The sequence below is a fragment of the Sinohyriopsis cumingii genome, chromosome 15, assembly GCF_028554795.1.
Source record: "Sinohyriopsis cumingii isolate HCF-2022 chromosome 15, ASM2855479v2, whole genome shotgun sequence".
In the NCBI taxonomy this organism is placed as follows: domain Eukaryota; kingdom Metazoa; phylum Mollusca; class Bivalvia; order Unionida; family Unionidae; genus Sinohyriopsis; species Sinohyriopsis cumingii.
Genome location: NC_142975.1, coordinates 16912689 through 16937354, shown reverse-complemented (window position 1 = coordinate 16937354; position 24666 = coordinate 16912689). Strand labels below are relative to the sequence as shown.

The 24666-nt window shown below is 36.8% G+C and overlaps 2 protein-coding genes across 3 annotated transcripts; one reads left to right on the top strand and one right to left on the bottom strand.

Moving 5' to 3' along the window:
• Positions 1-326: 326 nt before the first annotated feature.
• LOC149781334 (podocan-like protein 1) lies at positions 327-6129 on the top strand. Of its 2 annotated transcripts, XM_089934738.1 has the most exons (3): positions 327-470; positions 871-907; positions 4404-6129. In XM_089934738.1, exons 1-3 carry the CDS (start codon positions 427-429, stop codon positions 5781-5783), a joined length of 1461 nt encoding a protein of 486 aa, XP_089790864.1. In that variant the 5' UTR covers positions 327-426; the 3' UTR covers positions 5784-6129. The 2 variants fall into 2 exon arrangements, with proteins under 2 accessions (XP_089790864.1, XP_089790865.1); XM_089934739.1 differs by lacking the exons at positions 327-470; positions 871-907 and adding an exon at positions 1109-1256.
• Positions 6130-8961: 2832 nt separating this feature from the next.
• On the bottom strand, positions 8962-24506 carry LOC149781333 (uncharacterized). Its single transcript, XM_089934699.1, has 5 exons — positions 24495-24506; positions 23679-24240; positions 22204-22335; positions 21756-21853; positions 8962-9081 (listed from the first exon to the last, which is right to left on the bottom strand). The coding sequence occupies exons 1-5, from the start codon at positions 24504-24506 to the stop codon at positions 8962-8964; spliced, it is 924 nt and encodes a 307-aa protein (XP_089790825.1).
• Positions 24507-24666: the final 160 nt, after the last annotated feature.

Sequence of the window (24666 nt, the reverse complement as noted above, 5' to 3'; positions counted from 1 at the left end):
AAATTCGCTGTTTTACATAACGGGCATTTTGGCATTATCCTGATCATACGACGTTTACTGGTAATGCGTACCTGACCCTATCTGTTTTCCTTGCACCACAGGATACATACGAAGATATGCTGCATGATGGACTGAGTGAGTTGAGAAACATTTTATCTTTAATTTTTTTTGTATGTGGTAATTTGGTAAGGACAACCGATTCCTGTCTTATTGCTTTTAAGGATTTATAAATTGCCTCTGGTCGCCTTTCGTTTTGTATTGGGGGTACGAGGTGGAGGAGTTATTGCAATCCTTAGATAACGAACAGTTCTGTCAGCATAACCACTGATTGTACTTAAAAGTACTCAGTCTGTAGCAACAAGACTTTGACTAATCGTCATTGATAACATTGTGCCATTTTTATCTTTCGTGTGGCACATGTCATGAATGTTGCTACATGTATTTACATATAACATAATCCTGTCTGACAGGTAACGCTCTCTCTCTCTCTCTCTCTCTCTCTCAGACACACACACACACACACACACACACGCTCACACACACACATCTCCATATGTTTAAAACAAGAATAATAATAATAATAATAATAATAATAATAATAATAATAATAATTACAATAATAATAAATGGCGATATTAATATTTGATCGAGAATAATGTTTATAATAAATGCAGATAATGATCATTTGGTTGATGGCGACGATGACCTTGACGACAGCGATGTCGATAAAGGTAACGGTAATAATATTGGCGATGATATTTACAATTCTGTAAAGGTGCACAACAAAACATTAAAATTTTAGATGAAACTGTAATATGCCAAAATGCGTAACCATATACTGCTGTCTTGTGTCTATTTTTTATTATATAGGGGTGACATTATGGCATACAGAGGCGTTTATATTCTGGTAAGTTTAAACCTATCCCTCCCCAAACCTTTTCCTTAAAATGGTTTTAAAATTGTAAATGCGATTCTTACACTCTTTTACCGGGGCCCCGAGTGGCCGAGTGGTCTAAAGCGCTCTCCGTTACGGATCACTGCCATCTCACCTCTGTATGCGTAGGTTCGAGTCTCGGATTTGGCCAATGTGGATATGTGAGAAAGCTTGCCAGTAGCTTCTCGAGGGTCGGTGGTTCTTTCCGTGGTTTTCCCGGGTTCTTCCTCCACCATTAATACTGGCCGCCATGTATAGCCTATCGTGTGCTGAAAAATGACGTTAAACCCTACAACAACAACAACAACACTCTATTACACATGTAAGTATATCTGTCATCTGCTATAGATTAACGTTAAAGATCAAGGACGGAAGTTCCGGTTGAAACTTGTTTTTCTTCTTCCAGATCTGAAAATCCACTATCTGTTGCATTATAAATGTTTGTTGCTTCGTTTACGAATAACTGCGTCGAAAAATATGATCGTCGCAAAAGCTGGCACAGTTATAACTTTCCGCTTGATGTGTATGCGGAAGTGACGTATTAGTAGAACAGAGAACTCGCTAACGTAGTGATTATGGCGTAGGCAGTTTACGATGGGTTACAAAAGGAACAGTGATCCCATCGAAATTTAAGAAATGGAACCGATTAATGCTATATTTATAGCTGAGATAATTATTTGCCATTATACTGTTTAGTTTGAGAAGGAAAAACTCAATTCCTAAATTGTAATATTCGATGTCTGGAAATAATTTTTTTCATATAAAAACAAAAATGTGATATCATATATTCGAATTCATGAGATCAAAATCTCATATTTGTCATAAAGAATTCGATTATTTTATGTCAAATATTGTACATGACATTTCATAACAAATAACCGGTTTAAACAAATTACGTAAATAGTATGTATCCACATGAAGAGGCGCCATTTTGGTGTATTTTCCAACTTTCATATAACATAATCCACAGTGACAAAATAAATACATAGCATCCCCATTTTCAGTCAAAAGTATTGACAATAGCTCTCAGAAAATTAGCTTGAAATGGTACACGGGGAACCCTGCGCACTTTAAAGGCAACCTCTTATATCGTAACATAATATTCCACCATGTTCTACTTGATATTTGCAGCTCTTATTTCTCCATCATAAATGTATGAAGAAAAGTGAACTGTATTTAACAAACTGGTTTTATTACATGTAAAGTGAATCACAAAGTTTTGTCGATAATTACCAAAGTTTCGCTTGTTAACACTAGGGAAACGGGTAGTTTCTCGCTATCTATTCCGCAATTGATGATTTTCCAAAGGCATAGGATGCCGCCATAAAGGTAAACTCTTCTCCGGGGAATCAGTAAATTGTCCGTTGAGGTGATGTTACTAAGTCCAGTCCAGTTATGTCCTGATCCGATTTTGATTTTGATTAGTTTAGCGTTTGACCATAACGACATTGATGGTTCGTGCAAAATTTACAAAAAGACTTATTTCAGAAAGAATGCAAAAATACTAATTTGAAAAAGTATAAATTTAATTTTCTGAATATAGAGCAGTTGTGATCATTTGTTGTGTTTAGAAAGTTTTAACTTGTATTGTTCTTGACAAAACAAATTTGCAACTTCTAGTTCGTCTATTCATTGTGATTTCTACTCGTTCTTTTTTATTTTGGTTGGTTGGTTGATCAACTGTAACATGGCATCGTTGCTTTGGTTTTTCGTTACCTTTGCAAAAGAAAACATTAACCTGTTTTCCAGTCACCGTTGGTTTAGCGGTTTAAAATACATTGTAATTCGATATTGAGCTCCCACGTTCTGGGGAATAGTCTGGTCCTACAATGTAAAACGCCTCCCCTGATATTTGTGTTTTTAGGTCGCTGTCTCACTGCATAAAACACAGCGTTGTGTAATGTTTTCCGTAGACTACATCATAACGAGGAGTTCAAAATTTTAGGAATGTCTCACACACTTGGAAACCCATATCGATGCTTTTCTACAAACTAATGTCATATTGCTTTAATTGGACATTACTTACTCTGAAGCATTTTTTCTTCTAATAACTTCTAATTATAACAGAAGCATCCTGCAAATATGATTTCTCCTTCCGGTGCTAGTCGACCTCATAACACGCCACTATTTAAGCAGGGAGACGGCGACCTAACAAACACTAATATCAATGGAGGCGTCTTACATTGTAGGGCTAGGGTATAGTCATAATAAGATCTAGTAAACATGACAGCTCGATTTCGGATTTTTCTCTTCAATTTTATTATGTAATGTTTAGGAATGGGAGTCCCAAACATTCTCACGCATATGATACAAGTCTATCTAGACCCCTGAAAGCCAATTCTGTAGTTTGTGTGCAAGATGATAGGTTACGTCTGAAAAGGTTTAAAGTACGATTCCCTTTGGTACATACTTCTTGAATTTGAAGGTTCCATTTCAGATCACTGTCAGTACTAACTCCTAAATATTTTTTGGCTGTGATTTCCTTGAAAAGGGTTTCTTAAAAGAAGATGACATATTGATATTTTTAGATTTTTTTTCTTCTTGTGATTTGTATTGTGTCACGCTACATGATCCTTCAAGGTTTGACACAGCATAACCACAAGATTCCCATATTCTGTGCATTTCTTCATTTAAAATTAAAATAGGAAAAGAACGGTACACTTTTTTGTGTGGTAAATCATGACTTTTGACCCTATGAGGCACAAATTCCCTTTTCTTTTTCCACTTGAAATGACCGTGCAATCAATACACTTCTACATTAGCGGCCAGACAGTTCTTTCATTCTACCGAAACCCTAGTCTAGGGACGTAATATAGTCGGTAATTGTGTACAATTGAACTCCTTGTTAAGAATGGTACATTTCGGAAATTCATTTGGAGTACATTCAATCTGATTAAAATCAGATTTCAACTTTTATACATGAAGGACAGCAGCAATCTGACTTTAATCAGATAGGAGTACATTTTATCAGTGTAAACAGCAATCTGACTTTAATCAGATAGGAGTACATTTTATCAGTGTAAAGGATGTTAAATCTCTCTCTCTCTCTCTCTCATATTCTACAAAAAGCATTAAAAAAATTAACTTATGAAGAATTTGTTTTCCATGTCTTACCTTTAAATTGTAAATACTCTTCTATAAGGCTATAAAGTGCAGGCGAAAAAATATGCAATTAAAATGTTTAGAAAAAGTAAACATCTTTCGGTAGATAACACCGTAATAAAATTAAAGCACATATCTAGTCCAATAAGATAAATTATAAAGGTTAAATAGTAATAATAGTTCATAAAAATGTATTTAAAAAGAAATAAAGACAAAAATAAAGAAAGAAAAAGACAGCGGCCACACTTAGGATGATACTACTGCTACTCTATATAGAACCATTTATATAGTGCAAATGTATAGATGTGCTATTGGTTTTCATCCGCGGAGTTTTTATGTAGTTCTCGTTGCTTTATTGCTATTGCAGGCACATACCATCTTGGTTTTGGTGCTGACGTTGCCAACCAGTGGATTTATTGTGGAAGATTTCTGTCCCGTGTCTGCACCGTGTAGATGTACTGCTGGGGAGATCAAGTGCTCCGATCAAGGACTGATTACCATGCCACACATTATTCCACAGGGAACCAACTTCATAAGCCTGGTGTACGAACTCCAAGGAAACAACCTAGCAAGTATACCTTCTGCGGCTTTCGAGGGCATGAAGATTGATTTTAGCATGAGTCTCATTTTATCAGACAACAAGATCGGTCACATTGCAGACGACGCTTTCCGCGGGGTGGAGAACGTTTTGCAATTCCTGACGCTGGACAACAATCAGTTAACAACTTTACCCACTGCACTCCTCAATCTGACAAGACTCAATTCTCTTTGGATCTCTCGGAATCCGATCACAGTCCACGGATTCGACTACTCCACTTTGTTGCACATTGGTCGGACATTAGTACTGTTTGGATTTGGCTCACCTGAACTCCAGGCATGGCCAACCCATATTCGTCATCTGGAAAAACTGAACACCTTGGAGATTTCAAACATATCTGCAAATATTCTTCCTCTCGATGCCTTCAGAGGATTCGAACACAGACTTGAGTACTTGGAATTTTTTTACACCCCAATGGTCTATCTTCCTCCAGCCATTTGCCATCTGACTGTCCTGAAAACTCTGCACCTTTACCATACTAATATCATGGCCCAGGACGATACAATATTAGAGGCCTGCTCCACGCACCACAGTTCCGTTCAGAATTTGATTATCACTGGAGATTCAGGCTTGAAACGGTTCCCTAAACTGCCAGAGAGTTTTCCTAATCTCGAGAGCGTGAGAATTAGCGAGATACAAGACTTGTATTATTTGACCAACGACGAGATCTCGACGCACGCGAGAAATCTCCACTCGATCAAAGTAGAAAGCTGTTCACTGCAACATGTGCCAGCGGCCCTTCGCAAATTGTCATCCATGCGAACTCTTTCTTTACGCAATAATCAAATCCTGACAATCGAATCAAACGACTTTAATGAATTTCCGCCAATATCTGACATTGACCTCTCAGGAAATCCTCTGGCATACATATCTTCAAAAGCTTTCCACGACTTAAAGTGGCTTGTTACCCTGACGCTTTCTAACACAGAACTGACCGCGATTCCCAGTGCTTTAGCTTCCATCATAGCTCTAGATCACCTTTTCCTGGAAAATACCAAAATCAAATGTAGCTGTGACATGAGCTGGATGTCGCATTTGCGGGAAATTGGATTCATTCACATCGTAGGAAAATGCTACGGAAGAGATCAGACGATCGCAGACTACATCCATAATGTTCTTCCAAGATGCAACGCGACCTCACTTTCGTAAAGTAAGTTGCAATAGGCGGCGGCAGATAATTTGTTTTCAGAAGATTAAATCTGAAGTCTCGGTACAGGTTGATACAGTATTATTCAGTCAATATCTACAACACTGATAATTTGTCTAAAACATACTTTCCATACAATGTGTACGACTGGTTGATACAGTATTATTCAGTCAATATCTACAACACTGATAATTTGTCTAAAACGTACTTTCCATACAATGTGTACGACTAACCAGAAATATCATAGATGCAGAGTCACAAATACCTGCCTCGATTAACTCAAAATAATTTGCATGACTTTCTTCAGGTGATATATTTGAATGAATAAATTTCTCATCCCAGAATTAATTCCATGTGCTTTCTTTTCTTCCTTCTTTTTTATTTGTTTAGAAGTATTTCTTGACACACCAATAAATACAATGCTAGTTTCTTTTAGTAGAATCCTTCTTATTGAACCTTTAAAAACAAATATTCATAAAGAAAACAGAGGACTCTTGTAAGAACAAGAGTCTATCGAAACAAGATTCCATCTAAAGGACAAATGCTGTACTGGCTGAAAATAATTTGTAGGAATTTATGGGAAATCCATTTTTTCGCTTCTTTTACTTTTTTAAATATAATTGCTTGGTATTGAACCCATCTGAGATGTTCTTGATGAAATCCAAGACACCAGGTTTAGCAAGAAATTTTAGAGTTAACGTGTTCACAAAAAAAGTGCCATACAAAAATCATTGTCATGATCTCGTATCTTTAACCTGATATCATGGATAGAAAATTTATTAAACTAGTCTCAGATTCTTTTGCAATATACCAACATACTAAGTTGGGCTTATTTCATAATTATTATTATTTCGTGTGTGTTTGTGTGTGTGTGTTGGGGGAGGAGGCACGTTTACATGTTTTTAAACTGGCACAATTCAGGGTCTTCTCAGAAATATCCACCGACTGGGTTTTCTGAAGACTAATTAAAACTTTTTCTTTGTGTCGTGCTCACTTGCCATCACAAACAAAATCAGAGTCAAGAACTCTGACTCTGAAATCAATGTCAGAGTGCTATATGTAATCTTTAGAATTAGTGATATAACAAAGGAATCTATTCTACATCAGTTGTTTCGGTCATGTTTTGAATTTGTATAATAATAAAGGGTTCTAATATACATCAGTTGTTATAAGGGAATGCATGAATTACTACAGGAAAAGAGTCCATAAACTAAGGGAAAATGAAATTTATCAGGACTGGGTCACTGCGTTGGGGAGGCAATATAGTGACGTAAGGATGGATTTGTAATGTATTATAGACGAATGCAGGTTATTTTCTCAACTGAAACAACTGATTTTTATTTTTGTTACAGTATTTTATTTCAACAAAAAAAAAAAGAAAAAAAGAAGCAACACATTTTTTCTCTCTCACTTTTGCCAGTCACAAATTATTGTCAAACAACAGTCTACTTCTTTCGAAATATACAATTTATGGGGTGGCTCACATATACAATGTAAAAGCTTCAAGTGCTTTTTCAGTGTCTTTTCCATGAATGTTTTGACGCAGAAGATTTATTTATAAAAAAAATCTGTCCATTTTGATACAGATATGAGTGTTTGAAACATATTTATTCACGTCATGATAAAAAAGAGCGTCCTTTTCGTTTTCTACAATTTTCTTTCAGTAAAGTTTAAAATATAGACGCAATTTCACGGGTAAATAATAAAACTGAGCATCATTAACAATCACAGTAATAGTCGTCGCCGTCGCCGTCGTCGTCGTAGTAATGTTTTGATAAAACGGCTCTTTAGCAAAAATGGTCTTTTAGATTGTAATACGTTTCAATGTAAGACTACAGAACATACCAAGTAGATGCTTCAAATTTAACTTTTCTTGCTCCAATAACGCCATCTGAAGAAAAATAATTATTCTTTCGTGTAACTCTTTCCTTCTCATGTCACTGTTTAAAATAATTGCTGTTGACCTACCTAATGTAAAAACTAAACAGTGCTTTTTAAGTCTAATATTCAGCAGATGTAGTTGAAATCCCAATGTCTCTTTAAATAATCCCAAAACTAAACTTTCAGAAAAGTGATTATTATTTATGTGCGATCCTTTAAGAAACTGATCAGTTAATTGCTTTGAAACATTACTCTGTCTGGAACAATTTAAAACGTCCAGTTGCTACTCACCTAGAGGAAGTCAAATGTATTTTTCATGGAATCAATCCACTCGTACTTTTATATCATATTAAAAATTGACATATCATTGTTTTCTATGACTGACAGGACACACAAAGACGAAAGATTTGCATATCAATCCTTATTTAAACTTCCCAATGCATTCTGCGTAGTTACCCATGTATCATGCAGGGGTGGGTGGGAATGAAATGAGTTGCTGTTCTTGACATTGAAACATATCGTAGAAAATCAATATGCGATTATCCTCTCATTGCAATAACTTCATACTCCCAGATATCACCACCATACTAAAATTGGAACAATAATATCAGATAAATATAGCTTTGTGTGTGTGGGGGGGGGGGATATGGTGGAGTGATACACATCTGCTATTGATTAGCTGTTGTATCTTTTTCAGGCGCCACCATCCAGTCCAAATGTAATTATCATTTCATTGTTTTTTACATACGGGTATTTTGGATTGTTCTCATTTTCAAAGTGAAAGAGTACTTTTTCATTGTTTACTACTCTACATCTTAAGTGAAGAACAGAAAAAGTTAAACCAACAACTGAAGTAAAATTCAACAGACAATTTATCTCCTAGAGTACAAAGTTAAAATTCGAAAGACACTTACAGTATTGTGGTTTAAATCCAAACAACCCTAAACGTCCAATCACAAGTCCAAAAGTATAGAGTGTACTGAAATAATTCCAACCGTGTTGAATGCACTGATGTACAAATGGTCTGAATGAGTTGATGTGCTATTAGTCTTGAATGTGTTCATGTACCAGACTGTTACTATCTAGTATGTCTTTGAATGAGTCTTGGATGAGTCCTCGATAATCCCAAAAGAGTGGTGTTTTAGTTCAAAAGGCCATGAACACAGTGCAATTCTAACATGATTCACATAAATAATTCCTCTCAAAATATCCAGAAACACAACATAAAACGAACCAACAAAATAATCTTATAACACGAATGAATACTTCGTTTATAAAAACCTCTGTTTATATACAAACTCACTCCTGACCTATGACGCAACAGAAAATTCTGGAATTCCCTAGATGTGTGTCATTTTTAACGGAAACTTCCATCAAACTGCCAACATTCTTAGCACGTAAACAAAGCTGGACATCGACCTAAAATTGAATAAATATAAAGAATGACAAAAATCAAATACGCATCCCTCAACATGACAAACATCAGATAAACAATATAAATAAAAATGCATAACAGCTAGACCGTACTTCTGATTTTCATAAAGAAAGGCATATCATAATAGCTAGACCATCCTTCCTATTTTCATAAAAAAGAATGTCATAACAATGTCATAACAGCTAGACCGCCCTTCTTTTTTTATAAAGAAAGGTATATCATAACAGCAAGACCGTCCTTCTTTTTCATAAAGAAAGGCACGTCACAACAGCAAGACCATCCTACTTTTTTTCATAAAGAAAGCCATGTTATAACAGCTAGTCCGTCCATGATTTTTCATAAACAAAGGCATATCATAGCAGCTAGATCGTCCTTATTATTTTCATAAACAAAGGCATATCATAACAGCTACATCGTCCTTCTCATTTTCATAAAGAAAGGCATGTCATAACAGCTAGACCGTCCTTCCAAATTTTATAAAGAAAGGCATGTCATAACAGCTAGACAGTCCTTCCTATCTTCATAAAGAAAGGCATATCATAACAACTAGACCATCCTTCTTATTTTCATAAAGAAAGGCATATCAGAACAGCTAGACCGTCCTTCCTAATTTTATAAAGAAAGGCATGTCATAACAGCTAGACAGTCCTTCCTATCTTCATAAAGAAAGGCATATCATAACAACTAGACCATCCTTCTTATTTTCATAAAGAAAGGCATATCAGAACAGCTAGACCGTCCTTCCTAATTTTATAAAGAAAGGCATGTCATAACAGCTAGACAGTCCTTCCTATCTTCATAAAGAAAGGCATATCATAACAACTAGACCATCCTTCTTATTTTCATAAAGAAAGGCATGACATAGCAGCTAGACCGTCCTTCTGTTTTCATAAACAAAGGAATATCATAGAAAGACCTTCTAATTTTCATAGAGAAAGGCATATCATAACAGCTATACCGTCCTTCTTTTGTTCATAAAGAAAGGTATATCATAAAAGCTAGACCGTCCTTATTATTTCATAAAGAAATGCATATCATAACAGCTAGACCGTCCTTATTTTCATAAAGAAAGGCATATCATAACAGCTAGACCATCCTTCTCATTTTCATAAAGAAAGACCGTCCTTCTTTCTTCATAAAGAAAGGCATATCATAACAGCTAGACCGTCCTTCTTACATTCATAAAGAAAGGCATGTCAAAACAGCTAGACCGTCTTTTTTTCATAAAGAAAGGCATATCATAACAGCTAGAACGTCGTTCTTATTTTCATAAAGAAAAGCATATCATAACAGCAAGACCGTCCTTCTTTTTTCATAAAGAAAGGCATATCATAACAGCTAGAACGTCCTTCTTATTTTCATAAAGAAAGGCATATCACAGCAGCTAGACAGTCCTTCCTATTTTCATAAAGAAAGGCATATTGTAACAGCTAGACCGTCCTTCTTTTTTCATAAAGAAAGGCATATCATTGCAGGTAGACCGTCCTTCTCATCTGCATAAAGAAAGGCATGTCATAATAGCTAGACTGTCCTTCTTTTTTCATAAAGAAAAGCATATCATAGCAGCTAGACCGTCCTTCTCATCTGCATAAAGAAAGGCATGTCATAATAGCTAGACTGTCCTTCTTTTTTCATAAAGAAAGGCATATCATTGCAGGTAGACCGTCCTTCTCATCTGCATAAAGAAAGGCATGTCATAATAGCTAGACTGTCCTTCTTTTTTCATAAAGAAAAGCATATCATAGCAGCTAGACCGTCCTTCTCATCTGCATAAAGAAAGGCATGTCATAATAGCTAGACCGTCCTTCTTTTTTCATAAAGAAAGACATATCATAGCAGGTAGACCGTCCTTTTCAGTTTCATAAAGAAAGGGATATAACAGCTAGATCGCCTTGCTTTTTTCATAAAGAAAGGCATATCATAGCAGCTACACCGTCCTTCCTGTTTTCATAAAGAAAGGCATATCATAACAGCTAGACCTTCCTTTCTAATTTCATAAAGAAAGGCATATCATAACACCTAGACCGTCCTTTCTAATTTCATAAAGAAAGGCATATCATAACAGCTAGACCGTCCTTCTTTTTCATGAAGAAAGGCATATCATAACAGCTAGAAGGTCGTTCTTATTTTCATAAAGAAAAGCATATCATAACAGCTAGAACGTCCTTCTTTTTTCATAATGAAAGGCATATCATAGCAGCTAGACCATCCTTCCTATTTTCATAAAGAAAGGCATATTGTAACAGCTATACCGTCCTTCTTTTTTCATAAAGAAAGGCATATCAGAACAGCTAGACCGTCCTTTCTAATTTCATAAAGAAAGGCATATCATAACACCTAGACCGTCCTTCTTTTTCATAAAGAAAGGCATATCATAACAGCTGGAACGTCGTTCTTATTTTCATAAAGAATGGCATATCATAACGGTTAGAACGTCCTTCATTTAACATAAATAAAGGTATATCATAACAGCTAGAAGGTCGTTCCTATTTTCGTAAAGAAACGCATATCATAACAGCTAGACGGTCCTTCTTTTTTCATAAAGAAAGGCATATCATAGCAGCTAGACCGTCCTTCTTATTTTCATAAAGAAAGGCATATTGTAACAGCTAGACCGTCCTTCTTTTTTCATAAAGAAAGACATATCATTGCAGGTAGACCGTCCTTTGCATTTTCATAAAGAAAGGCATACCATAACAGCAAGACCATCCTTCTCATTTTCATAAAGAAAGGCATATCATAACAGCCAGACCGTCCTTCTTTTTTCATAAAGAAAAGCATATCATAGCAGCTAGACCGTACTTCTCATTTTCATAAAGAAAGGCATGTCATAATAGCTAGACTGTCCTTCTTTTTCATAAAGAAAAGCATATCATAGCAGCTAGACCGTCCTTCTCATCTGCATAAAGAAAGGCATGTCATAATAGCTAGACTGTCCTTCTTTTTTTCATAAAGAAAAGCATATCATAGCAGCTAGACCGTCCTTCTCATCTGCATAAAGAAAGGCATGTCATAATAGCTAGACCGTCCTTCAGTTTTCATAAAGAAAGGCATATCAGAACAGCTAGAACGTCGTTCTTATTTTCATAAAGAAAGGCATATCATAACAGCTAGACCGTCCTTTCTAATTTCATAAAGAAAGGCATATCATAACACCTAGACCGTCCTTTCTAATTTCATAAAGAAAGGCATATCATAACAGCTATACCGCCCTTCTTATTTCATAAAGAAAGGCATATCATAGCAGCTAGACCGTTATTCTCATTTTCATAAAGAAAGGCATATCATAACAGTTAGACCGTCCTTCCTTGTTCGAAAAGAAAGGCATGTCATATCAGGTTGACCGTCCTTTTCAGTTTCATAGAGAAAGGCATATAACAGCTAGATCGTCTTTTTTTTCATAAAGACGGGCATATCATAGCAGCTAGTCAGTCCTCCTTATTTTCATAAAGAAAGCCATATCATAACAGCTAGACCGTCCTTCCTATTTTCATAAAGAAAGGCATTTCATAACAGCTAGACCGCCCTTCCCAATTTAGAAAAGAAAGGCATGTCATAACAGCTAGAACGTCTTTGATTTTTCATAAAGAAAGACATTTCATAACAGCTAGACCGTCCTTCTTAATTACATAAAGAAAGGCATTTCATAACAGCTAGACCGTCCTTCCTATTTTCATAAAGAAAGGCATATCATAGCAGGTAGACCGTCCTTCCCAATTTAAAAAAGAAAGGCATTTCATAACAGCTAGACCGTCCTTCTTAATTTCATAAAGAAAAGCATATCATAACAGCTAGACCGTCCTTCTTAATTTCATAAAGAAAAGCATATCATAACAGCTTGACCGTCCTTCTTATCTTCATAAAGAAAGGCATATCATAACAGCTTGACCGTCCTTGCTAATTTCATAAAGAAAGTCATATCATAACAGCTACACCGTCCTTCTTAATTTCATAAAGAAAGCCATATCATAACAGCTAGACCGTCCTTCCTATTTTCATAATGAAAGGCATTTCATAACAGCTAGACCGTCCTTCCTATTTTCATAAAGAAAGGCATATCATAGCAGGTAGACCGTCCTTCCTAATTTAAAAAAAGAAAGGCATGTCATAACAGCTAGAACGTCCTTCTTATTTTCATAACGAAAGGCATGTCATACAGCCAGACCGTCCTTCTTTTTTCTTAAAGAAAGTCATATCATAACAGCTAGACCGTCCTTCTTAATTTCATAAAGAAAGGCATATCATAACAGCTAGACCGTCCTTCTTATTTTCATAAGGAAAGGCATGTCATAACAGCTAGACCGTCTTTCATTTTTCATAAAGAAAGGCATATCATAACAGCTATACCGTCCTTCCTATTTTCAAAAAGAAAGGCATATCAAAACAGCTAGACCGTCTTTCATTTTTCGTAAAGAAAGGCATTTCAAAACAGCTATACTGTCCTTCCTATTTTCATAAAGAAAGGCATATCAAAACAGTTAGACCGTCTTTCATTTTTCATAAAGAAAGGCATTTCATAACAGCTATACCGTCTTTCTTATTTTCATAAAGAAAGGCATATCAAAACAGCTAGACCGTCTTTCATTTTTCGTAAAGAAAGGCATTTCAAAACAGCTATACTGTCCTTCCTATTTTCATAAAGAAAGGCATATCAAAACAGTTAGACCGTCTTTCATTTTTCATAAAGAAAGGCATTTCATAACAGCTATACCGTCTTTCTTATTTTCATAAAGAAAGGCATATCATAACAGTTAGACCGCCCTTCTCGTTTTCATAATTAAAGGCATATCAAAACAGCTAGACCGTCTTTCATTTTTCGTAAAGAAAGGCATTTCAAAAAAGCTATACTGTCCTTCCTATTTTCATAAAGAAAGGCATATCAAAACAGTTAGACCGTCTTTCATTTTTCATAAAGAAAGGCATTTCATAACAGCTATACCGTCTTTCTTATTTTCATAAAGAAAGGCATATCAAAACAGCTAGACCGTCTTTCATTTTTCGTAAAGAAAGGCATTTCAAAACAGCTATACTGTCCTTCCTATTTTCATAAAGAAAGGCATATCAAAACAGTTAGACCGTCTTTCATTTTTCATAAAGAAAGGCATTTCATAACAGCTATACCGTCTTTCTTATTTTCATAAAGAAAGGCATATCATAACAGTTAGACCGCCCTTCTCGTTTTCATAATTAAAGGCATATCAAAACAGCTAGACCGTCTTTCATTTTTCGTAAAGAAAGGCATTTCAAAAAAGCTATACTGTCCTTCCTATTTTCATAAAGAAAGGCATATCAAAACAGTTAGACCGTCTTTCATTTTTCATAAAGAAAGGCATTTCATAACAGCTATACCGTCTTTCTTATTTTCATAAAGAAAGGCATATCAAAACAGCTAGACCGTCTTTCATTTTTCGTAAAGAAAGGCATTTCAAAACAGCTATACTGTCCTTCCTATTTTCATAAAGAAAGGCATATCAAAACAGTTAGACCGTCTTTCATTTTTCATAAAGAAAGGCATTTCATAACAGCTATACCGTCTTTCTTATTTTCATAAAGAAAGGCATATCAAAACAGTTAGACCGTCCTTCTCGTTTTCATAATGAAATGCATATCATAACAGCTTGACCGTCCTTCTTTTTTCATAATTAAAGGCATATCATAACAGGTAGACCGTTATTCTCATTTTCATAAAGAAAGGCATATCATAACAGCTAGACCGCCCTTCTTTTTTCATAATTAAAGGCATATCATAACAGGTAGACCGTTATTCTCATTTTCATAAAGAAAGGCATATCATAACAGCTAGACCGCCCTTCTTTTTTCATAATTAAAGGCATATCATAACAGGTAGACCGTTATTCTCATTTTCATAAAGAAAGGCATATCATAACAGCTAGACCGCCCTTCTTTTTTCATAATTAAAGGCATATCATAACAGGTAGACCGTTATTCTCATTTTCATAAAGAAAGGCATATCATAACAGCTAGACCGCCCTTCTTTTTTCATAATTAAAGGCATATCATAACAGGTAGACCGTTATTCTCATTTTCATAAAGAAAGGCATATCATAACAGCTAGACCGCCCTTCTTTTTTCATAATTAAAGGCATATCATAACAGGTAGACCGTTATTCTCATTTTCATAGAGAAAGGCATATCATAACAGCTAGACCGCCCTTCTTTTTTCATAATTAAAGGCATATCATAACAGGTAGACCGTTATTCTCATTTTCATAAAGAAAGGCATATCATAACAGCTAGACCGCCCTTCTTTTTTCATAATTAAAGGCATATCATAACAGGTAGACCGTTATTCTCATTTTCATAAAGAAAGGCATATCATAACAGCTAGACCGCCCTTCTTTTTTCATAATTAAAGGCATATCATAACAGGTAGACCGTTATTCTCATTTTCATAAAGAAAGGCATATCATAACAGCTAGACCGCCCTTCTTTTTTCATAATTAAAGGCATATCATAACAGGTAGACCGTTATTCTCATTTTCATAAAGAAAGGCATATCATAACAGCTAGACCGCCCTTCTTTTTTCATAATTAAAGGCATATCATAACAGGTAGACCGTTATTCTCATTTTCATAAAGAAAGGCATATCATAACAGCTAGACCGCCCTTCTTTTTTCATAATTAAAGGCATATCATAACAGGTAGACCGTTATTCTCATTTTCATAAAGAAAGGCATATCATAACAGCTAGACCGCCCTTCTTTTTTCATAATTAAAGGCATATCATAACAGCTAGACCGTCCTTCTCATTTTCATAAAGAAAGGCATATCATACCAGCTAGACCGTCCTTCCTATTTTCATAAGGAAAGGGATATCATAACAGCTAGACCGTCCTTCCTATTTTCATAATGAAAGGCATATCATAACAGTTAGACCATCCTTCTCATTTTCATAATGAAAGACATACCATAACATCTAGACCGTCCTTCTTATCTTCATAAAGAAAGGCATATCATAACAGCAGCATTGGACAAGGCAAGTACGATGTAATTAGAATTGTGTACCAATCAACATTGGAAAGTCTTACGCGCTTTCTTGTTTCAGTTATGTTGTACAAGATTAGTATACACGTCTCTCCAACTAAATAAGCAGTGTATACGACAAGAAATATTTTTAAACAATGATAACATGTCGGTTTTCGGCTTTATATGCATGGATATTGGAAAGAGCTGGTTTGGGCATGGGACAAGTTTGCGGAAACGTAGAAAGCAAACTTTTCTGAACAAAATACCTGTTCTAAAAAGAAACTAGCAATAATATGCTTCAAATAGATAATCACTGCTCCATAATTCTTCAGTCAAACATGAATTACAAAGTATCAACACGAATACATTCGACACTGCATGAGGTCTGCTCAAAATAGATTTATACAGATTTTCTTATTAATGTTAGCAGCTAAAATTAGAAGTGACACCTCACGGACATCTGTTTGATAAATTTTCATAAATTTTACTTTGTATTTGTATTTTTGTATATCTAATATAAAATGTTGAAAAATCACGCTATACTTTTATGTCCAGTGTAAGTAGACAATTGCGTTTAAGGGATGTCAACGGTTTAGCCGCTGCAAACTAGACCATGACTACAAAAAACGCAGTTACGTGAATCCTCAGTGTGTAGTCTGAGTCTCAAATAGTAGGCAGACCTTGAAGTGTCTTCATGATAATCTGTCGCAATAAAATTGCACTTACTGCTATCACTGACGGATGAAATTATTTCAATGCACATTAATGGGTTCTCCAAGAATTAAAGTAATTTTTTTGATCCACTACACTGAGATCAATCAATAGATGAAGAAGTCCCTTGTTGTGTAATGTAATCGTGGGCTCTCTCTCTCTCTCTCTCTCTCTCTCTCTCTCTCTCTCATATTGTACTTATATTTACAAGGATCCTAAGTGTTTTGGCAAAAAGTGCCAAAACATTGCATTTCTTGTCGGCTATGGTTTCTTCGCCGGTTTCTGAAGAACTTTTCACCTCCCGCTTCTCCTGCCTGTTCTCTTAGGTCTTTTTTACGACAATGGTAACATGCATCTTCACCTTTGTCCCTCTTGTCTCCTGTCTTACCTTTGCTTTGACGTTGTAGAGTTCAAAATGATTTCTCTCGACAGACATAGCAGGTATACTGACTATTATCTCGAGAGGAGTGGTCTGATGTCTTATATATTGTATACTGTCAAATGACTCCCACTAACTTTCTGATGACAGGAGTGGTTTGTTGTTGATAATCTCTGATGAGAAGGGCGATCTAATGACTCTTCCATCTTCATAGTCTAAACCTGAATAAATTATTTACTCAAATGTGACAAGCTCTCTCTCTCTCTCTCTCTCTCTCTATGTCTCTCTCTCTCTCTCTCCCTCTCTCTCTCTCTATATATATATGTGTGTATGTGTGTGTGTGTGTGGAGCGAGTGTGTGTAAATCTTAGTCACATCAAATATTTGAAACAATCCTACCTTGCTAAGAAGAAACCAAGAGGCGATGACGACGACTTTCGGAGTCACCTCATACATTCACTGAAGTGTTAGCCCAACAACAACTTACTGTCTTCCACATGACCAGGAAAGTCCATATCTACCAAGAAAGAAAGTCGTTCAGTATCTCCCGTAAATTATTATTATATTCGAGACGCATAAACTGACTTCCATAAAATTTGAAACCACGGTATACACCTAAAATGGTGAAACTTAACGAGTTCATGTCTGAAGTGCCACGAGAGAAAGCAGCAGGTTTCATTACAGATTTGTAAACCACATTCTTTAGACACTTCATCCATCACCATAGTTTAAATTCTCCTGTCTGGATCAAATTTAGTACACCGGCAAAATTAACATCGTCGGAAGTCTTTGGTAAATTTTAATACTTTCAAAAATATTACTGATGAGTTTAACAGGACCGATGAAAAAGCCATTCTTCACAAGTTTAACATCCTAGAGACCACCCACAAATATGTTATTGGTCAACGAAATTCGCAGAACCAAGCGCAATATTGTTCAAAGTAGCCCGTGGCATCGTCGTGGGTCGAAAGTATACGGAGACATATGAGACCACAAAATTGAAAAGACAATGGGAGAGCATTTGACAATCGGACAGAGCCAAGCAACATAAAGAAGTAGAACTCCTAAACGTTTGGAAGGACAAGAAATGGTCAAAGGTTATTTTCCATACCTTTTCAATACCGGAGTTATTCAACACGTTCAGCTTCTGCATTGTCCGAACATTCGCTACTGAAACCCAAAAGGTATGCACATAGAACAATGAGACGCATTCTGCGTTTGTTGCCCCCCAAAAATTTGAAATTTTGCTGATGGATCCCTTTAAGGAAGATTCTTCCATCTCTAAAGCTCGTGGAATAGTTTACCGAAAGAAGTACAAACGAGCTATCATGCTCTCTCAATCGTACCTCTCTATCAGCCGTCCATACATACAGTTTTGCGCTGATTCCAGTACTTGTGTGAAAGTGAAGAAAAATGGAATAACATGCTAGAAACAGCGTAGAAAAGAAAATGAAAGTCTTTCTATGGATGACTTTAATGAAGAAAAGGCATGGCATTGTGTTTACTGTGGAAGATTTATACGAAGAAACCTACCAACGACACCCGAGATTAGATAGACAAGGACACTAAGTAAAAGAAATGTGGGAACACAGTACGCTCGACGTTTCAAAACTGATCCAGAATTTAGAAGCAATGCAGAAAGTTACGAAGTGATGGATATGTAACTATTTAATCCATGCGACAGTTTGTTTGGAAGACGAACCAATACGAACCGCTTGCTGTACAATGTGAATGAATCTCAAGAAGAAGAAATCAAATACATCAATTCGTGTTCTTTGCATCCTTGGGTGTGCAAATGTGCTTGATCGACCTGGCACTCTGAATGTTGACAGTACAAATCAACGTGGCACATATTCGTCAATACGAAGGATTGACCAAATGAAAAGCCTTACTTCCAACCCACTTTTACAATCCTTTCTTATCCATGGAAAACTGATGTTTCTTTTATGCCGTATTTGTGTGTGCTGAAACGTAATAAATATAAAGAACACGCTTTCATAGGAACGTGGGTGACTGTCGATTTTTCCCATGCTCTGGATCGTGGATACCGACTGTTAAAAGTATACGAAATTTGAATGCTCTGGATCGTGGATAAAAACTATTAAAAGTATAATAAATTTGAAACTTTCCTACCACGGAACAATACCTAAAGGATGACGACTAGATAAATTCAAAGAATGATACCGCTCCTTAGAATGCATCACTTTGGGACAATTGGAAAATAATGAAGGAAGACGACCATTTACCAAATATGTTAAATTGCTTGTGGGGAGAATTGGCACAGCAGCTGATATTACCCAAGACGGATAACTTATAAAGCCTTGCCGCTACGTTCAACTTGTGGATGACAAAGAAACAGTTATGAAACACACGGAGGTCGTCCATGAAGATTTGATCTTGGCAACTTACGAAGAAGCAACAGAATTGTCACCTCCCGACAAAATTGTAAATGTTATCATTGCAGCGTACATGAAAACCAATGTAAATTTAAAATAAATGATGCCTTAGAAGTTTTAGGAGGTAGCGTTCTTGACACCGACATATATGTGTACATCCATGGCCCACATCGACACCAGACAGAAATCGAAGGGAAGCGTTTAGGTGCATGGACAGACGACCATCCTGAAGACACTATTGTCAATTTTGCTAGCGGCATCCCTAGAAATTAAGGCTACCAACTTAGAAACCGATAGGAAGAAATTCCTATCAAACGCTGAATCAAAGGACTGACACTCAACATTCGACGAAGCCATATAGTCAGCTTTGACGTCTTGAAAGAGGTTTCGCATTCCGGGCGCGAGATCAAGACTTTCACTTGAAAATATCAGATCCATATACATTTTTACGCTTACAAAACCGCACTAATTGTCAGTCGCCCTTTTAAAACAGTATCTCAAATTGTCTGCTAGAAATGAGTGAGACTTCCAAGCACACCACTTTACCGTATGGCCACACCAAACTTCAGTATGAAAAGGAGAAAGTTCCAAGAGCTACACTTCATTGTAAACATAAACGTCGACCAAAAAGAAAATAAATAATTCGACACAGCAAAAGAGAGAACTCCGAACTATGAACTCCGATTGCAGTTATGAGACCAGCACATTTTCACCGATATTGACGAACTCGTCACAGTAACCGAGTGAGTGGCTCATTGCAGACTTAAAGTTCGACAATGAACTCGAGTGCGATGCTGTACCTTGCGACCAGGGTGATGCTATATTCTGCACTATGCAGTACAACCACGTCGATTCTCTACTACCATCGAAAGTGATGCTGTTCGTGTGCCTTACCGCTATACTAGCGATGGCGACATAGTGGGACCATTCTCCTTCATTGGTACAACTTGTACAACTCAAAGAAGAATATGCGTTTCCTGTTGGCTTTGCCTGGCTTTTGTGACACTGAAAGTCGATTCCTGAATATCTGGAAAGATACAATAATAAGTCCGTGCACATTTATTTTGAGACAGTCTCAAAGAACTATTACGATTGTTTGCTTTGACAGCACATACTCCATCAAACAAGACGGTTATTTGAAACAGTAGCTTTGCCACAATTTGGTAGCTTCAAGAATCGATACTTACACCAAAATAACAAAAACAAATCCTTTTGAAACTTGATGAAAGTGGTTCTTTTAGAGATGTCATTATTAATTCAGTTTTAAAATGGGATCCTAAAGCTGGAAGCTTAAACAAAGAAAAAAGCGGCCATAAGACTGAAGCAGATCTAAGAGAAGAGGTCAATAGGTAGACGTAGCTCTCTTCCAGACATCAGAAAGAATGGATTCGCATACAATTATATGCATGAACCAATATTCTTAAATAGCTCTTCCAATCCCTTTTCTGATCTGGGTTGAGAGTTCCCAACATAATCTAGCAGTGTCCTATTCCATCGCTCACACATACCATTGCCTATTGGATGATAGATTGTCATGCGAGACTAGAATCTTGATTCCAGTAGTTTGACATAATTTCTTGAAGACCTTACTTTCAATGTCTGCACCCTGATCTGAATGTAAACGCTGGGGCATACCGTAATGCACTATTAACTATTAAACAGACCCTCATCTGTAGTCCTGGCAGACTGGTTTCTTGTCGGAATGGCCTGTGCATACCTGGTAAAGTGATCCGTAATAACCAGTATATTTTGGTAGCCTCCTTTGGACATCTCAAGAGTTAGTAAATCTATACAAACGAGTTCCAATGGCTGTGTAGTCACTATGTTGACGAGTGGTGCTCGAAAATCCATTGATGATTTTCTAAGCATGCAACGACGGCATGTTTGGATCCATACTTCCACATATTTTTGCCATGATCGGCCAATAGAATCTATCCCTTAGGAGAGAAAGTGTCTTATCTCGGCCTAAATGACCGCAATCATCATGTAAGTAGTGCATAGCCTCCTCACAGTGAGACATGGGAAGTACCGGCTGTAGTTGATCATGATAATCAGCTCTTGTCCTCCGGTATAACGCATCTGTAAGCAGGCATAAATTGTCAAAGGTCCGAAATAATGCTAAATTATCTCTTCCAGTAAGTAGGGACTGTCGATTAGGCTTTCCTTTGTCTCGTACATGCTTTACCAATTCCCTTATAATAGGATCCATGGATTGAGCAAATATCCAATCTCTATCTGTCATTGCGGCAATTCCAGAACCATAGTAAATGTTGTCAACAACATCTGCAGACAGACAAAGACTTTTAAAAAATGGCTGGGCACTATCTAAATTGCAGTGAGCGTGTAAGGTCTCTTTGGTAATAGTCTTCATATGTTTGGTGCTGCTACTGCTCTCTACACATGACAACCAAGATAGACCGTCAGCGTCCGAATTCTTCGATCTGGCTCTGTAAATGATGGCAAAGTTGTAAGCAGCTAACCATCGATGTCCAGTGGCATCAAGTTTGGCTGATATAAGAATATACGTGAGCTGATTGTTGTCAGTGTAGGCAGTAAAGTACTGTCCATAAAGGTAATAAATGAATTTCTCAATGTGAGGAATTGCAGTCGATGCTCTGAATAATTTCGCTCACTTTTTGTTAACCCTCTGCTGGCAATGCTGATTACTCGCTTGATATCATCTTGAATCTGATACAGAGCCGCACCAAGGCCATGTTGACTGGCATCTGTGTGCAGCTCGAAAGGTTGCCCAATGTCAACGTAGCCTAGAATAGGTGGTGAAGAAAGAGCATCCTTCAGCTTTTTTTTAACGCTTACCAGCTTTATTCCGAGTGCTTGGCACTAATTCTGATAATGGTCTAGCTATCCTCGAGAAGTTCTTCACAAAATTGCGGTAATAGCTTGCAAATCCAAGGAATTGTCTCACTTCCTCAGGGCTGTGTGGAGCTGGCCAGTTTATGATATTGTCAATCTTGGCTGGATCTGCCTCTGATACAACATAGCCGACATATTTGGCCCTTTCCTTGAAGAATTATCACTTCTTTGGAGAGAACTTCAAACCACACTCACCAAGCCTTGTTAGGACCGTTTCCACATTTTTTTAAATGTTCTTCATAAGTTTTACCGAAAATGATGATATCATCTAGACAGATCACGCAGATAGTCAGATGCATATCTCCGTGGCGCTCTTCCATCAATCTCTGGTGCATTTCAAAGCCCCATCGGTAGTCTCTCAAACTCGTAGAAACCTATTGGACCCACTGTAAAGGCTGTCCTCTCCTTATGAGATTCATCTAATTCAATTTAAAGATACCCCGACTTCATATCCAGCACTGTAAAATATTTAGATTAAGCCAAACAGTCCAAGATATCTCCAATCATAGGCAAGGCATATGAATCTTATTCAACTGCCAAAAATCAACACACAGTTGAAGTTTTCCATCCTTCTTCCTCACTAAAACAACATAGCTGGCCCAAGGACTATGTGATTACAAATCAACTGGTGAAGGTGATCTTTCACCTCAATGTACATGGATGGGGGTATCCGAAGGTATCTTTGTTTAAAACGTGTGTCATCGATCCGATTGTTTCAATGCTTTACAGCTGTCGTAAATCCCAAACCTTTTTCACTTCTGGAAAAGATGTCATTGAATTTCTTAATAAGATCTATTCCTTTTTGTAGATCATCTTTGGACAGCTTATCCGAAGTGATGTCCATCTGACTCGCTCCCTTCCAACCACATCTGCTGGGATATCAGCCACAGACACTGGTTGCAACTCACACAAAATAGCTCTAGGCAGAATATTAATTGTCTTGGCAGTCATGTTTGACACATGAACTTCTATCAGACAATTCCTCGCATAGTTCTAAGCCACCAGACCTGGATAAATATCCAAGTCTTCATTTACTGTGGACATCACTGAATTCTGAAGCAGAGCACATGTTGAATGATAAGGTACCTCTTTATCAATGAAGGTTTGCAATATCACATTGCAATTTCTTTCTACAATAATATCATGTGACTCTGCGCTCTTTAAAACACCTAGACAAAAGTTTATCTTTGCTAACTCCTTTTCTCGCAAAGTCAAACAACTGAATGTCAAATACCACAAGTTGGCAGTCGAGCTGTCTCTAGAAATCTTGCTCCATGTGTACTTTTGCATTCCTCTAGAGCATGTATTAAGTAGTTTGTCCCTAGCAACACAGGAACGCAACTACTGTAGTTGCTGTCTGGCACGACTAGCATAAGACAACATTGTCTTTCCACATTTGGCAGAAAGTTACTTTTTAGTTCAACTTTTATGTAGCCATCATATGGTAACTTCTCTCCATTCGCACATTCAACATTCAAAAGGTCTGTAATGGGCTCAATTGGAGTTGTCTTCAAATTCTTGTTATAAAATGTCTGGCTAAGTGTTGGTATAGTCGATCCAGTATCAATTAGTGAATTTACTCTAATACCATTTATGACAACAGGAACCTCATTAGCTTGTCCAACTAGCTCAATCGTGTCAGTTCCTTTATGCTTCTTGGGACAACCCCTTGGAAAGCCTACTGCTTGCCCCCAGCCACAGGCCTTGTGAAGCTTAAATCCCGTTTTGAATGGTCTAGTCGAACACGACAACAGCTTCCTGGAGACCCCAACCCCAAATATGCTACTGGGGAAGATCTGTAATGTATGATACAGGAACAACAAAGACGTGCTGCACCTGAGCCACCATCAGCAAAACAATAAAAGGGAAACAGTCTAGCTAAACTGGCAAAATTGTAAACACCAGTCCAAACAAAAGTACATTTGATTATTATCTACCATATCAGGAAGCTGATATAAAAATGAGAACGTTATTAATAAAAATACACCACCACCAAGAATGATCTTTTATATCCCCAGGCAATAATGAAGGTCACAAAGACATGTATTACCTGCATCTCCATCTACACCTGTACTGGAAGAAAATTCCAAATCGGTTAAAGAACAATTAAAAATGTGGTGCAGGCAAGAAAAAAGCAAGAACGAATGTAGAGATTACTAAAGGAAAGATAAAGCCTTGTTGAACTGTGTGACTAATAAAAACCTCGCAGATTGATTGGGAAC